We start from the raw sequence: 14,213 nt of genomic DNA, 5'->3' as shown, positions 1-14,213 counted from the left end.
GGCCAGTGGAGGAGCTAGACGAAGATGTCAGGGGGTAATTGCTACATCTTCTTGTAATTGCTACATCTTTATGTATACGTCACGTACCACGGCGGGTCCATTTTGTTTTTTGTTTTTTAAAACCCTATAATATTCTTTTAATGATTATATCAAGGCTGGGGGCCACGATCATCCCAAAGATACACATAGCTCCATCGTTGTTCCAGGCCGCCACCGACAATGATATAGTGTTTTTTTTGGAGGGAGTATGATGATACAGCTGATCTCATTAGTCGATCTTTTTTCTCATTCCATGCAAATGGAGCCGTGCAGCCCGCCGTGGTACGTGATACTGCCCCGCTGATACCACGCATATATGGCAATGCAAATTAATTGGTGCTGATAGTACTGTGCCGCCGAATGCGTTGATTGCGCCAGCCTTTTCATGCTTCCGAGCTCTGAGGATTTCTGCACGTACGTACGACCACGCCACGGCGCTACAACGGGTCAAGCCAACCCACATCAGTAACAGCCAGCTAGCTGAAGGCTTTACATGCATGGGGGCACCTGATTTAATTTGGTTGCACGTACACACTCATACACACACCCACCCGAAATGGATAAATAAAATATATCTCTTCATTGGTCGGCACACAAGATGGTTTAGATCAAGTTAAGCTTGCACACATGCATGCCCCGTACGGCCGCGAGATCTCAGAGATGTGCATGCATTGAGTAGATCTAGTTGCTTTTAGTGTGGGATCATTAGACAACCAAACATGCCACATGAGATATCTTTAAATTCATATATATTTATTTTTATTCATTTTGCGACAAGTAATTTCGCATGGAGGAGTATTAGTTAAGAAAACTATGACTGGGTTGGGGACAAATGAGAACTCATCCCTAGCTGTTAGAAATGCATTAACTTCAATGCGATGCACACATCATGTTGACCAGATAGTCGTCTTTCGCTTCGTTTTATAGATTAAACCTAACGAAACCCGCACATTATAGATGAGGAGCAAGGGACAAGGCCCTAAATGAAAGTACACAACACAGGGACGGAAAACATGAAGGGGAGACGTTGCTCGGCACCGACAAAGTTAATGTCCACTGAAGCACCGGTTGATCTAGGTATAGGCGAATACAATACCTATAGGTGGAAGAAAGCAAATTCATGAGGAAGGCCTTATTATGCATTGAAAAGGGTGAATCTCGTCGTGGTACCATCCATCCGTCGTCGAGGAGGGCCTCGCCCTAGAACGAAGGACGCGATCCATGAGATGAAAGAAAGCTCATAGGACACAAATGGCAACTGGAAATGAGACCATCAAGGAAGAAGCGACTCTCAATACGACCACCGTTACAATCCATACCACGCCATGAGAACCACCAACAGCATACAGGAACCATACACCCACACGACGACTCGCAGAAGAGGCCAGGACTTCAGAAACAATACCAAAGTGCTTGGTCTAGAATATCAAACCAATGGTTTTCACCGAGAGCCAAAGGTGGTGGTTGTGTGTGGGGGGGGGGGGGGGGGCATGCACGGTGGCGCCTCAAATGAAGGGAACAACATTAATGTTATCGTCACAGGTATTGACGCCATCTAGCTTGACTATTTCCCGGGGTAATGAACACCTATGGTATGTGGTCTCACCAGCCACCACACATTGAGGGGGAGGGGGGAGGGGGTGGAGACGATGCCTAGATCTAGAATGTGCTTTTTGGTGACAACTTGTGATGTTGTATACCTTCTTGCCATCACGGCCGATATTGCATAACCATAATCGTGCAAAGTCACCGACCGCTAGGCCGGCGTTGCGTTGTACCCACCACCTAGACCCGTTGCTCCGGATTAGATGACCAACCACCTTGGTACTATGAATAAGCATGAAAATGATATGAACCTAGTTTGGCGGATGCAATGCCTAAAGTAGGAAAATATTATTATATCCTTTTTACTACAATTATTTATAATCTTGTTATGCATGTATTCTTTAAAATAATTAATTAATGGTCCTAGATTCGCATATTGGACACTGTCGTAGGATGTGGATCGAACTATTATTTCCTTTTCCAGAGCTTTTGATTGGAGTGTATCACTTATAACATAGAGGTACGAGACCGACTAGATAACAGGATATACCTTACACTTCTCTACAAGTGTTTTTTTTAAAAGGCACTTACAATATTATCAATGCTAGCTGTTCCAAAACCCAAATGCAAGAGATGTGCTTGAGAGGGTTGAAGAGAATAGGTCATGCGTATTGGTGAATGATCACGGCTGGGTGGCCACGTGTGATGAAGGTGATCATATATACTACTCCCTCCATTTTTAAAAATAAATATATATATATATATATATATACATATATATATATATATATATATATTTAAAGATTTTGCTAGAAGACTATATATGAATGTATATAAACATACTTTAAAGTATAAACTTTAAAATGTAACATTATAGAGGGAGGGAGTAGCTAGGATCCGTAGGCTTTGGATTGTGGCGAAGAGGGGGGCACAGACTGACACACACACTCATGCCTGCGAAGCGTAACATTGGTTACACGTTGCATGGCCATGATTTCAGCAGCATGGCCTGCTAGCTAGAGATGTATGCATATATAGCCATCTAGACAGGTTAATTTGTATCTTTCTGAAAAAGGGAAATGGATCACCTATAGAATCATGGCATCCATAAGTTAACAGCCGTGCTAGATTATGGTAATGGTGGTGGAGTGGTCGAGTTCCCCAGTTTCTGTTTCTTTCCATAGAAAGGCATGAGGCTACGTACGCAACAGTACATATACTCCACACACAGCGTATTAAACTTGGTATATATATATAAGAGAAAAACGGCTAACTGATCCCACTCTTTATCTCAGACAATGGTCTCTAAACAAATGTTTATACCACTCAAAAGAATATATCCTAGACCAAACGAAACAAGCAAAAAACCAAAGCGCAAAACGAAACAGCATGCTATAGTATTGAACTTTGTCAACAGAAACAAACCCGGAAGAGAAGAAATATATGTATGTATGTAGCCACTATAGTACTAGTCGAGAAGTATTTTTTTTAATGCTTTCTGGCTGCTAATTCTGCCCTGACAGTGCCCCAGCTGCATGCATGCTGCTTGCTTCACTATCTGCTCCCCTTTGCACGCACACCTTGCATGCATGTTTCACTGTCTCCATCTGCACCTCCCTTCATAAGTTTCTCTTTGCCACCTCTGTTTCTGGTCTGCATTTATTTGGCTGTCACTCTTGTGAGGGATAAAGGCAGCTGATGAAGAGCCTGACAAAGCATATTTTCCAGGAGTATGATATGTCAGTGAGTGAAATCGATAGACTACTTCAGCAGTTATGCATATGCCCATGTCAAAATCTCTGAAAGATGTGCAGAACAGTACTACGTGATTGTGCGTGTGCGCGTGTGTGTGTGCGCCCGCGTGGGTCATAGCTACAGGCTACAGCCAGCCCGAGAGAGAACGAGAGATCACTGTTTGATACAGTTATATGCCAATCGGTTTCCACGCATTCTTTTTTTAGAGGATGCAAGCACTCTTATGTATATTAAGGATATCAGGGTGAATTACTTCATACTTTGATAACTAGCTAATCTACTTCTAATTTGACAGAAACACACAAACCAGCACGTGCAAATTCAGTCTGACAGTCAAAATATATAAGTAAGAGAAATGCAATTATAGATCTTGCATATTTTTAACATGGCAACTACATTTAGCATGCTCTCCAGTGCCTGCCAATTACTGACTACTCCCTCCGTTCCTAAATATAGGTCTTTTTAGATATTTCACTAGAGGACTACATACGGAGCAAAATGATTGAATCTACACTCTAATGTATGTCTATATACATCCGTGTCTAGCTTTTTTACTAGAAACTCTTAAAAGACTTATATTTAGGAACGGAGGGAGTAATTAATAACCACAAGCATATATGCATGATTCTGTGATAAAATCCAGACCAAGAAAATATTCTCGCTCAGGTGCAGTAAATGGCTATATATTGTAGCATCCAACAATCCAAATCTTAATATATCATCATTAATTTCTACATACATAATTTCTTATTCCATGCTTAACATAATGACGCTAATATTTTCCACCAAAAACCAACGGTTACTTTTTTTTAGTCCACTCACAATTTGTTGACCCAGATCTCTGAACAGTATCAGTAAGGATTGTCAGCTCTATATATAGGGTAGCTATACTATGCACCCATCTAGTTTACTGTTAAGCAAATTTGGCATGTGAAACCTTGTACAACATTAGCTTAGGGCATAGGGACTAGACTATTTTCGTGTCAAAATTTCTGCCATCTTGTGGAGTTGACTAGCTAGCTAGCACACACCACATGTACAGGGTCAGAGCAGTAATTTAAGCATATATTTATATATGCAGTATCTTTGGAATTAGCACACAAGTAAATTAAACAAAGTAATTGGCGTGCGCACACACAACCAACTTGATCGATCAAGAGTACTAGTAGTGGTACTTTGACTAACAAATAATGAACCATGAATGAACATTGCATCGTTATCTTTTGAGAATCCACAATTCTTTCTGCTATTTTATGGACTGATAATGAAGAGTTTCAAGGAACTAAATTTACATGGTTCTGCAGTGAATCCAAACACACAAATTTATGCAACAGAGATCTATCGTTCTGAGTGCTGTAGAAGAAGAATACCTTGAGCAAGATCACCAGCTTGTCCGCCTCCAGGAGCCATGAATATGCTTTCCGGGGAGCCATGGCGAGATGCCAGTTCGATATCATATGATCAAGAAGACAAAAAGACTCGTGCCCAACGAATGAAAGATGAAAGAAAACCGTGAAAAGAGAAAGCTAGGAGGAAAATATCGACACACACGGCGAAGGAGGCGCGCGGGAGCATGGCCATCAGGACGGCGGGGCGCCCCCGCTCCCCTCGTCGCTGCCGTCCGTGTGCTGATGATGCTGCTGCGGCGCGCGGGACATGTCGACGTGGGAGTGGCCCGAGGACTGCGGCGGCGGGGACGGCTCCTCCATGCGGTAGGTCAGGGCGGAAGGCGACGGTTGCTGCTGCTGGATGAGGAACGGGGCCGTTCCGTCGTAGGCGGCGCCCTGGGTGGGAGGGTCGACGGCTATCGTTGGCCCTGCGGCGGCACCGTGAACGTTGCCGTAGGTCTGGCGCATCATCATCATCTCGTGCTGCTGGTGCTGGTGGTGGTGGTGCTGCTGCTGCTGGTGGTGGTGGTGGTGCTGCTGGTGGTGCTGCCCCTGCCCCCCGGAACGCGCCACCTCGACCGCGGCCGCCAAGTGCTGCGCCTCGGCGATCTGCTGGTGGTACGGCTGCTGCTGCATCGCCATCTGCTGGTGCTGGTGCTGGTGCGGGTGGGGCTGGACGAGGCCCATGGCTGCGTACTGCGCGGCGGCAGCGGCGGCGGCGTGAGGGTGCTGCACGGGGACGATGGGCGCGTAGGCGGCCTGGCCGATGTAGCCGGAGAGCTCCTTGCGCGCGTTGGCGATCTCCTCGCGCACCTGCTTGATCTTGAGCTGGAGGACGGAGATGTAGGCGACGCATCCGTAGACGGGGTCGCGGAGGCGCGCCTCGGCCTCGTAGGCCAGCGAGTTGACGGCGTCCTCCCGCTGCACCACGGGGAGCTCGTTGAGCAGCTTGGAGACGTTGCTGGCGCCGAACACCTTGTGCACGTTGGCGAACTTGGCCGGCTGGTCCGGCGGGAAGTAGGGCGCGAACACGCACCCCTGCGTGCACTTCCGCCTCAGCAGCTTGCACGCCGCGCACGGCGAGTTCGACGACGACATCCTCCTCCTTCTTCCTCGAGGACGTGAAGGAGCGCGAGAGGGAGGTGAAGCAAACCCTAGCTAGGTGGTCGGGGTGGCTTCCGTCTCTATCTCCTCCTCCTCGTCCTCCTCCTCCTCTCCTGCTGCTGCGGTGGTGGTTAACAGAAAAGGAATAACAAACTCGATCAGATCAGATCAGATATATCCTAACAGAAATGCAAATTAACCGCGCCGGGAAAGGGTTAGCTAGCGTTATTAACACGTCGTCGATAAACAAACAAATAAATATCTCCCTTGGCCTTTTCGCAGGCTTTGCGCCGGCCCGATGAGAACGAACGAACGGACGAACGAACAGCAAGCACACCACATTACATCACACACCTGCAGCCGCGAGCGAGCGGCCGGAGACGGAGAGGGTCGCGGCGGCGGGACGGGCTGGATCAGATCCCGACGGCCCCGGCGGACGGATCCTGGCCTCGCGGGCGCATGCCGGCGGCGCCCCCCTCCTCCGACGTCGATGGCGAGTTCAACCAATGCCGCTGCCGCCGCTGCATCGGAAGAACAAGGGCGGGCCGCGGTTAGTAATCGGGCGCGCGCAAGCATTAACGGAACGAGACGACGGAACCGAGAGCGCTGTAGCGAGCGAGCGAGCGAGCCAGCCGGCCCTCGGTACTCGCGCGCGCGTGCGCGCGGCTGGCGATCGATCGATGGCGACGGGAGAGAAAACAAAGCCGAGGCCCGGGAAATTAATGGCGCGAGATTCTCTCTCCCTCCCGCGCGCGCGCGTTCCGTTCTTGTTTTCAGCGGCGGGGGGAGGGGAATAGAAAAGGGATATAGAAATGGGGGCGGGCGCACCTCGTCCGGTGTGGTGGACTTGGATCTCGGCGATGGATTTGCGCCGGGTTGGGGGGGGGGGGGGGGGGGGGGGAGGAGGAGGCGGGCGGGGGCGGGGGGAGGGGGAGAGAGAATGGGGTGGCGATGGATGTGTGTGCGGGAGGCGGCAGGCAGGACTACTCAGATCCCAATGAGAGGGTGAAGGGAATTGTTTAGAGATCTCCTGCTCTCCCCTCCCCTCCCCTCTCCTCTCGTGCGTGCGTGCGTGCCTTCCAGAACCGAATTTTACTATTGCGGGGAGGGGGAGGAAGGAACTATAAAGATCGAGGGATGGATTGGATGGATGGATCTTCTGCTGCTGCTGCTGCTATTATGTATCGTATCCGCGTGCATCCGACAAAAGGTTGGGAGCCATCCCTTTCTCGCCTAGCCGTATTATTGGCAAGGGGGTTTCTGTTTGTTTTGGGCTTTTTTCTTTTCTTTTCTTTTTCTTTTCGTTATGACAATACAATACTAAGGGCATGTACAGTGATTAATACTAGTACAAGTCACTCTTATTTCAAGCTTGGCAGGTAATCTAGAGATGGCAATGAAAACAATGAGTTAGGTTAAAAAAATAAAAAAATGTGTGCAATGAGTTTTATGTTAGTCTAACCACGAGGTACCAGATATCTCTAAATATGCCTCTAGAGATATCGCGCTAGATCGTCTCTTAATTAAAAGAAGGTAAATATTTTATTTTGTTTTTTTTCTTTACCTCAACATTTATTCTATGTGACACTATTAAGATAGAACCTTGGCTTTCAGTTAGCAACTATTGTCTCATCACATGTTTAGGATATATAGTTATTGAAGATAAGACTAAGAACAATCCAGTGTACATTATTCTTTATCATCTTCTCTTGATTACAAGGCGGGCATAAGATAAGGCAGCCTTATCAACCACTGTACATGCCCTATATCGTCCATTCCAGCCTACATGTGTTGTGGTCTTGTGGAGAGACTTTGAATCTTTCTTACCCAGAGAGACTAGTAATTGTGCACGTGTCGCATATGTCCAATTCAATAGTATATTCAAGAGCTTTATGATGTTGTCTTCCCCTTCGATTACTCTTCTCTTTCTCTACACAAATGTTTCCTAAGGTTTGACCTTTCAAAAGTGCAAGCTAAGTCATGTGCATGGTTGTGGTCAAGTTGCATCTAATACACACCTGCGGCGAGGCTCTCATTTATCCACCGTCCTTCAGTTTCAGCCTTTTTTTTAATAAATTAAGGTCATAATTCGTGACAAAGGGATCATCGTATTTGACGAAGCTACCACCTTCATATGGACCATCGGTTGGGTGATGTTGCTACACTGTGAGTCCTTTTGGCGTCCATGAAATTCGTAATATGGTTTGCATCCTCATTTATGCACGAACACACTTTATCCCGCTCTTCTTACTCATAGAATTGGCCATGCCATGATATGATTAAATGGAAAGATAACAATCAAGACATGCCATTATGGAGATTATTTGTGTAGTTAATATTGTTTACAATATTAAATGCAATTGATGCAATCAATGTTGTTTTCAAAAATCTATCACAACTAATGATGTTTTCAAAATCAACTAAAATTAACGCAACTAGCGATGTTTCCATTATGTTGGAGATGTGATGAATTCATCATTGAAGCGTGGTGGGACGTTGGACATAATTGGTTGAATGGTTGAAAAAATTGGATTCATCTAACTCCCGCTTTTGTAAGTAGTATATACTAAGTAACAATATATAATGTTAATGAGTTTCCACATTTTTGGAAAATAACTATTTTTTAATTAGTTAAGACAATTTGAGTAATGAAAAAAATTGGAGGAGGAAGGAATTATAAGCTGAATGGATGGATATGCTGCTATGTATCGTATCCGCGTGCATGCGACAGAAGGTTGGGAGCCATCCCTTTCCCGCCTAGCCATATTATTGGCAAGGGGGTTTCTGTTTGTTTTGGGCTTTTCTTCCCTTTTCTTTTCCTTGCGCCAATAAAATACTAAGGGCATGCACAATGATTGATACAAGTTAGTCTTATTTCAAGCCCAATACGTAATCTAGAGATGGTCAATAAAAAATCTGTATAGTGAGTTATATGTTAGTCTAATCATAGGTTACCAGATATCTCTAAATATGTGATGAGATATTGCGCTAGATCGTCTCTTAATTAGGAGAAGGCAAATCTTCTTCTACTTTTTCTCTCCTCCACTTCGAGATTTATCCTATGTGACACTGCTAAGGTAGAACCTTGCCTTCCCTTAATTAAGAGACGATCTCTTAGCAATAATTGTCTCATCACATGTTTAGTGATATCTTGTTACTGAAGATAAGACTAAGAACAACCCATTCTACAATATTTTTTATTGTCTTCTCTAGATTACAAGACGGACGTAAGATAAGGCAGCCTTATAAACCACTATAGAAGTCCTAAATCACGTCCATTCCAGCCTACACGTGCTATTGTCTTGTGTAGAGACTTTGAATCTTTCTAACCCAGAGAGGCTAGTAATCATGCACATGTATATTTAGGAGCTTTACGATGCCGTCTTCCCCTCCGATTATTCTTCTCGTTCGCTACAAAAATGTTTCTTAAGGTTTGGCCTTTCGAAAAATGCGAGCTAAGCCATGTGCATGTATGGTGTGGTCAGATTGTATCTAATGCAGTCATGCGCTGAGGCTCTCACTTATCCACCCAAAGGACGTGCCATGTCCTTTAGTTTCAACATTCTTTTAATACACTGGGGGTCCTTATTCGTGACAAAGGGGTCATCGTCTTTGATGAAGGTGCAACCTTCATATGGACCATCGGTTGGGTGATGTTGCTACATCGTGAGTGCTTTTGGCGTCCATGAAGTTTGTAATATGGTTGGATCCTCATTGATGCACGAACACACTTTATCCCTCTCTTCTTACTCATAAAATTGGCCATGACATGATATGATTAAGTGGAAAGAAAACAATCAATACATGCAGTTATGGAGATTATTTGTGTAGTTAATATTGTTTCCAAGATTAATTCCAACTGATGCAATCAATGTTGTTTTGAAAAATCTATCACAACTAATGATGTTTTCAAAATCAAATAAAATTAATGCATGTGGCAATGTTTCCATTATGTTGGTGATGTGATGGATACATCATTGAAGCGTCATGGAACGTTGCACATAAGTGGTTGAATGGTTGAGATCATTTGGATTCATGTAACTGTTGGAAGTATGCCCTAGGGGAAATAACAAATTGGTTATTATCATATTTCATTGTTCATGATAAACATTCATTATTCATACTAGAATTGTATTGATTGGAAACCTAGATACATGTGTGGATACATAAACAATATTGTATCCCTAGTTGGCCTCTACTAGACTAGCTCGTTGATCAAGGATGGTTAAGGTTTTCTAACCATAGACATGAGTTGTTATTTGATAACGGGATCACATAATTAGGAGAATGATGTGATGGACAAGACCCATCGTAAGTATGGTATGTGAACGTATCACTTAGTTTGTTGCTACTGCTTTCTTCATGTCAAGTATATGTTCCTACACTAGTAGAAAAACTACTTTACGTGAGATACTTTAGTCCCGGTTTGTAAACGGACCGGCATTAATGTGACCATTAGTGCCGGTTCCAACGGCTAGGCGGACGGGCATCATTAGTCCTGATTCGTGTTGAACCTCTAGTACCGGTTCGTGACACGAACCGGGGTGGTGGCAGGCTGGGGCCCCACTAGCACCTTTAGTCCCGGTTCGTGGCACGAACCGGTACTAGAAGCTCACATTTAGTACCGGTTTGTGTCATGAACCGGGACTAAAGGTTTGCCTATATAAACCCTTCGTCCAGCCCGCATTCGAGCTCTCTGTTCTTCCCCTTTCCTCTCCTCTTCGTTCTTCCCCAAAGCTCGAGCTCCTCCTTCATTTTGCCCAAAATTTGTCAAGATTTGAAGGCCCCCCATCCATCCAAGTGATCACAAAGGTTAGCAAGTTTGTCCTTTTATCTCTCATTGCTAGATTAGCTCTTGCAATGCTCTATAAGTACAGTGATTTATTGGTTTTACTTTGGGAGTAATTATATGAGGTACTTCATTTGATTTATATGTAATATGAGCTCAATTTAACTCTTAGTTTGCATATGTAGTTATGGTTTACTTAGTGCTTTCCCATCCCCGTCCTAACAACCATCGATCGCCCGCACCGTCCCGTCGCCGGCACCACCTTGGTGAGCCTCTTGTTCTTATTATTTTTTATAAAAAAAATATGTTTGTGTGATTTAGATATATAGTTACTTGTATAATTTTCTTACCCGTACGTTGTTCGTTATACATAGTGGCATGGTTTTGATATCCGTCCCCATCGGCCCTCGTCCGGTTTATGATTCGGATGTGGTATATTCTCTTTTATAACTATTTGTTGCATTTCGTGTTTATGACAAATTATGTCCATCAAGTTGACATAGATATTTTTATCTAGGAGGTATGTGAACAGGTAATTCCAACCGACCCTCGTTTCGAGAGGTTAAATTTAGTTGAAAAAGAAAACGAGTATTTGAAAGAAAAATTGAAAAGAATTGAAGAAGAGAAGATGAAACTAGAGTTGTATGTTGCCGATGTCGTCGATGATCATAAGATCAAGATGGAGAAAATGTGCTTGAAGATTAGAAAGATTAGAAAATATGCCATTGATAGTGAGGCTTGGTATCATTATGTTGTTGGATCAATTGTTACCTTAGTTGCGAGTTTGATCACATTTGTTGTTGCATTTAAATGCTTTAGCTAGAGAGTTTGTATGTTGTTGTATGAGAATAAGTGTGTATGAACTTGTATTAATTTCGTATTTTCGATGTTGTGTAATGAAGATGAGACGACAATGGATGCACGATGAGCGATGCTCTCCCCAGTTCGTTAAAGGCATGAATACTTTTCTGATTGCGGCTGAGGCAAACAAGCGGGCGGATGGTTGTATGTGTTGTCCATGTGCTGTTTGCAAGAATGATCATAATTACTCTAGGTCAAGAATCATTCACGTCCACTTGTTTGTGTCTGATTTCATGCCCCACTATAGTGTTTGGACCAAGCACGGAGAAAGAGGGGTTATGATGGAAGACAATGAAGAAGAAGAGGACGATGACAACAATCCTGGCCATGGGTTCCCTGAATATGATGGTACAACAATGGGGGAAGAAGCTGAGCCGACAATGCGGGAAAAAGTTGAAGAAGAGGCATCAGATGAGCCCGCTGATTAAAGTGCGTTATATCAACTAGAGGGGGTGAATAGGAGATTTTTAGAATTTCATGACTGAGGAAATTCCTTTTGAGGAAATTCCTCACTGATGACTAACTTGCAACGAAAACAGCAAAGGATCAGGAGTGCAAAGTATCACTACAACAATTTTTTAGAGTGGAGAATATGAAAAACAGTTTGCACAGTACGAAGGCATGGAGAAAAACATATGAGGATTAACTCACGTGAAGAATTTGGGGTTGAGGAATATCAGAGACAATCTTCAGCAAATTCTTCAAACAGTGAGAGTGAAAATCATCAACATACAATCTGAGGAATATAAAGAGTTGAAGAAATAGAACCCATTTCACAGTGAAGACACTGGTTGATGACCCAGTTCCAACTGCTGTGACACTTGTACATCTGGTTTGGAGCGGCTTGGTATTGAAACCAAAAGACACACAGTCCTAGGACACACAGTCCCTAGCGTATTCTCCTTGGACTAAGAACACAGAGTCCTCGCCCAACACTCGTGGTAAGTCTTCAGGGCAGACTTTCAAACCCTCACAAACTTGGTCACCTAGCAATCCACAATTGACTGCTGGATTGCTCTAGACCATGACGCCTAACCGTCTGGAGGATGCACAGTCCTCAAAGGTAAAATGCTTCAGTCCCACAAATGAACAACTTCTTCAGTGATGCTCAATCACTTGGTTTTCGGTTTGTGGTTTGGTGTTTGGGGTATTTCCTCACTGATGAATTACTCTCAAAGAATCTGAGGAATTTGGGTTGCTCTTATGACAAGTGTCAGTTTTTAACGGAGCAGTCAACCAGCTAATGGTTGTGGGGGCGGCTATTTATAGCCTGGGAGCATCCGACATGATTTGACATTAATGCCCTTAACTAATATGACCGTTGGTGTGGATAAGATCAATGATGTGGCGCGACTTACGGTAACGGTCGGGACCCTCAACTATGAGAGTCCTCATGTCTCTCATATTCCTCACTTGAGGCTTTTGGTAGAATTAGGCTTGGGTTGAGCATCATGAGGAAATTCATTCCAATGTGTTACTTTGACCCCCTTTAACAGTACGGTGTTCCTATTACTCAAGTGTGAAGAAAAATAAAACAGAAAGGATATGTCTTCATGCTTCAAAGCCTTCAGATTGATTTTCTTCAGGACGCACCGAACTCCTCATTTTCAATATCTTCATGAGGAATATCACTTTCATCGCAATTTCTTAGCGATTCAATTCTTCAGCTTCAGACCAATTTCTTCAGCCGAAGATATACATTTTTAGGGGTCGATATTCATCGAATATTTCAAACTCCTGAGCGACTTATAGATCTTGTGTACACTCATGAACACATTAGATACTTAACCTATAAGTCTTCAAACCACCAAAATCACTAAGGGGCACTAGATGCACTTACAATCTCCCCCTTTTTGGTGGTTGATGACAATTAGGTTAAGTCTTCAACGGGGATAAAAATATGAAGTGTAAATACTCATTTGAGGAATTTGAAATCAGGATTCAGAGAGACTCCCCATGAAGATGTGCATATCTTGAGGATTTTGCTTTTCATAGCAAATGCACATTGATGATTTATATCATGGAGATCTCCCCGTGAGTCTTGTAAATCATGCATACATACGACATATAGTATGAAGAAATTGAGGATGCATGATGACAAATGGTATCTGACGAATTCCAGCATGCGTGCATTAAAATTTTGAGGAATAAGCATGCAAAGAAAAATGTTCAAAAGCGTCAGAGTACCATCGGGCTTAAGTTACAACTCATTACATAAAACACTTGAGAAGAGCCAAGATTTTGTAACTTAAATAAAGTTTATAAGCCCCCAAAATATATCCCGTGTGAAGACTAACTCTCAGATTTCTCCCCCTTTGTCATCAAGTGACAAAAAGGGACAAACTGAGGACTAACGGCCGTGAAGACTTTCACTTCTTGGCAGTTGAGGAAGGCGCGTGAGGATTCTTGGGAGCAGACTTCCTCCTTGGACCAGTGGTAGTATCTTGTTGATTTTCATCTGATTCAGCAGCGCGGAATGAAGAAAACGAACTGTCCTCAAGGTCTGGAACTGGAATTGGCCTGAATTTCTTCTTTGGTGGCCACGACCAATCGAAGTCCTGCACAAACTCCAATTCTTCAAGTTCTGCTGGAGTCTTCAAATGAGCGAGTGTGGCCCAGGTGCGATCGAAAACCTCATGAAGATAATGATGGTTAAGCTTCACAACATTCTGTGTTTCATTGAGGGTTTTCGCAATGGCGTCGAACTGGCGTTTGACCCACTTGTGATTCCG

General features: G+C 43.9%; 1 protein-coding gene across 1 annotated transcript; it reads right to left on the bottom strand.

Annotated features, from left to right (window-relative positions):
• Positions 1-2,839: 2,839 nt before the first annotated feature.
• Positions 2,840-6,683, bottom strand: LOC123451146 (LOB domain-containing protein 36-like). Its single transcript, XM_045128152.1, has 3 exons — positions 6,186-6,683; positions 4,710-5,950; positions 2,840-3,291 (listed from the first exon to the last, which is right to left on the bottom strand). Exon 2 carries the CDS (start codon positions 5,823-5,825, stop codon positions 4,920-4,922), a length of 906 nt encoding a protein of 301 aa, XP_044984087.1. The 5' UTR covers positions 5,826-5,950; positions 6,186-6,683; the 3' UTR covers positions 2,840-3,291; positions 4,710-4,919.
• Between the last annotated feature and the right edge of the window lie 7,530 nt (positions 6,684-14,213).

Source organism: Hordeum vulgare, chromosome 4H (assembly GCF_904849725.1).
Source record: "Hordeum vulgare subsp. vulgare chromosome 4H, MorexV3_pseudomolecules_assembly, whole genome shotgun sequence".
NCBI lineage: Eukaryota > Viridiplantae > Streptophyta > Magnoliopsida > Poales > Poaceae > Hordeum > Hordeum vulgare.
This window is presented reverse-complemented; position numbering and strand designations above follow the sequence as displayed.

Excerpts from the sequence above, each read along its gene's own strand:
- LOC123451146 (XM_045128152.1), bottom strand. The coding sequence starts at position 5,825 with ATGTCGTCGTCGAACTCGCCGTGCGCGGCGTGCAAGCTGCTGAGGCGG.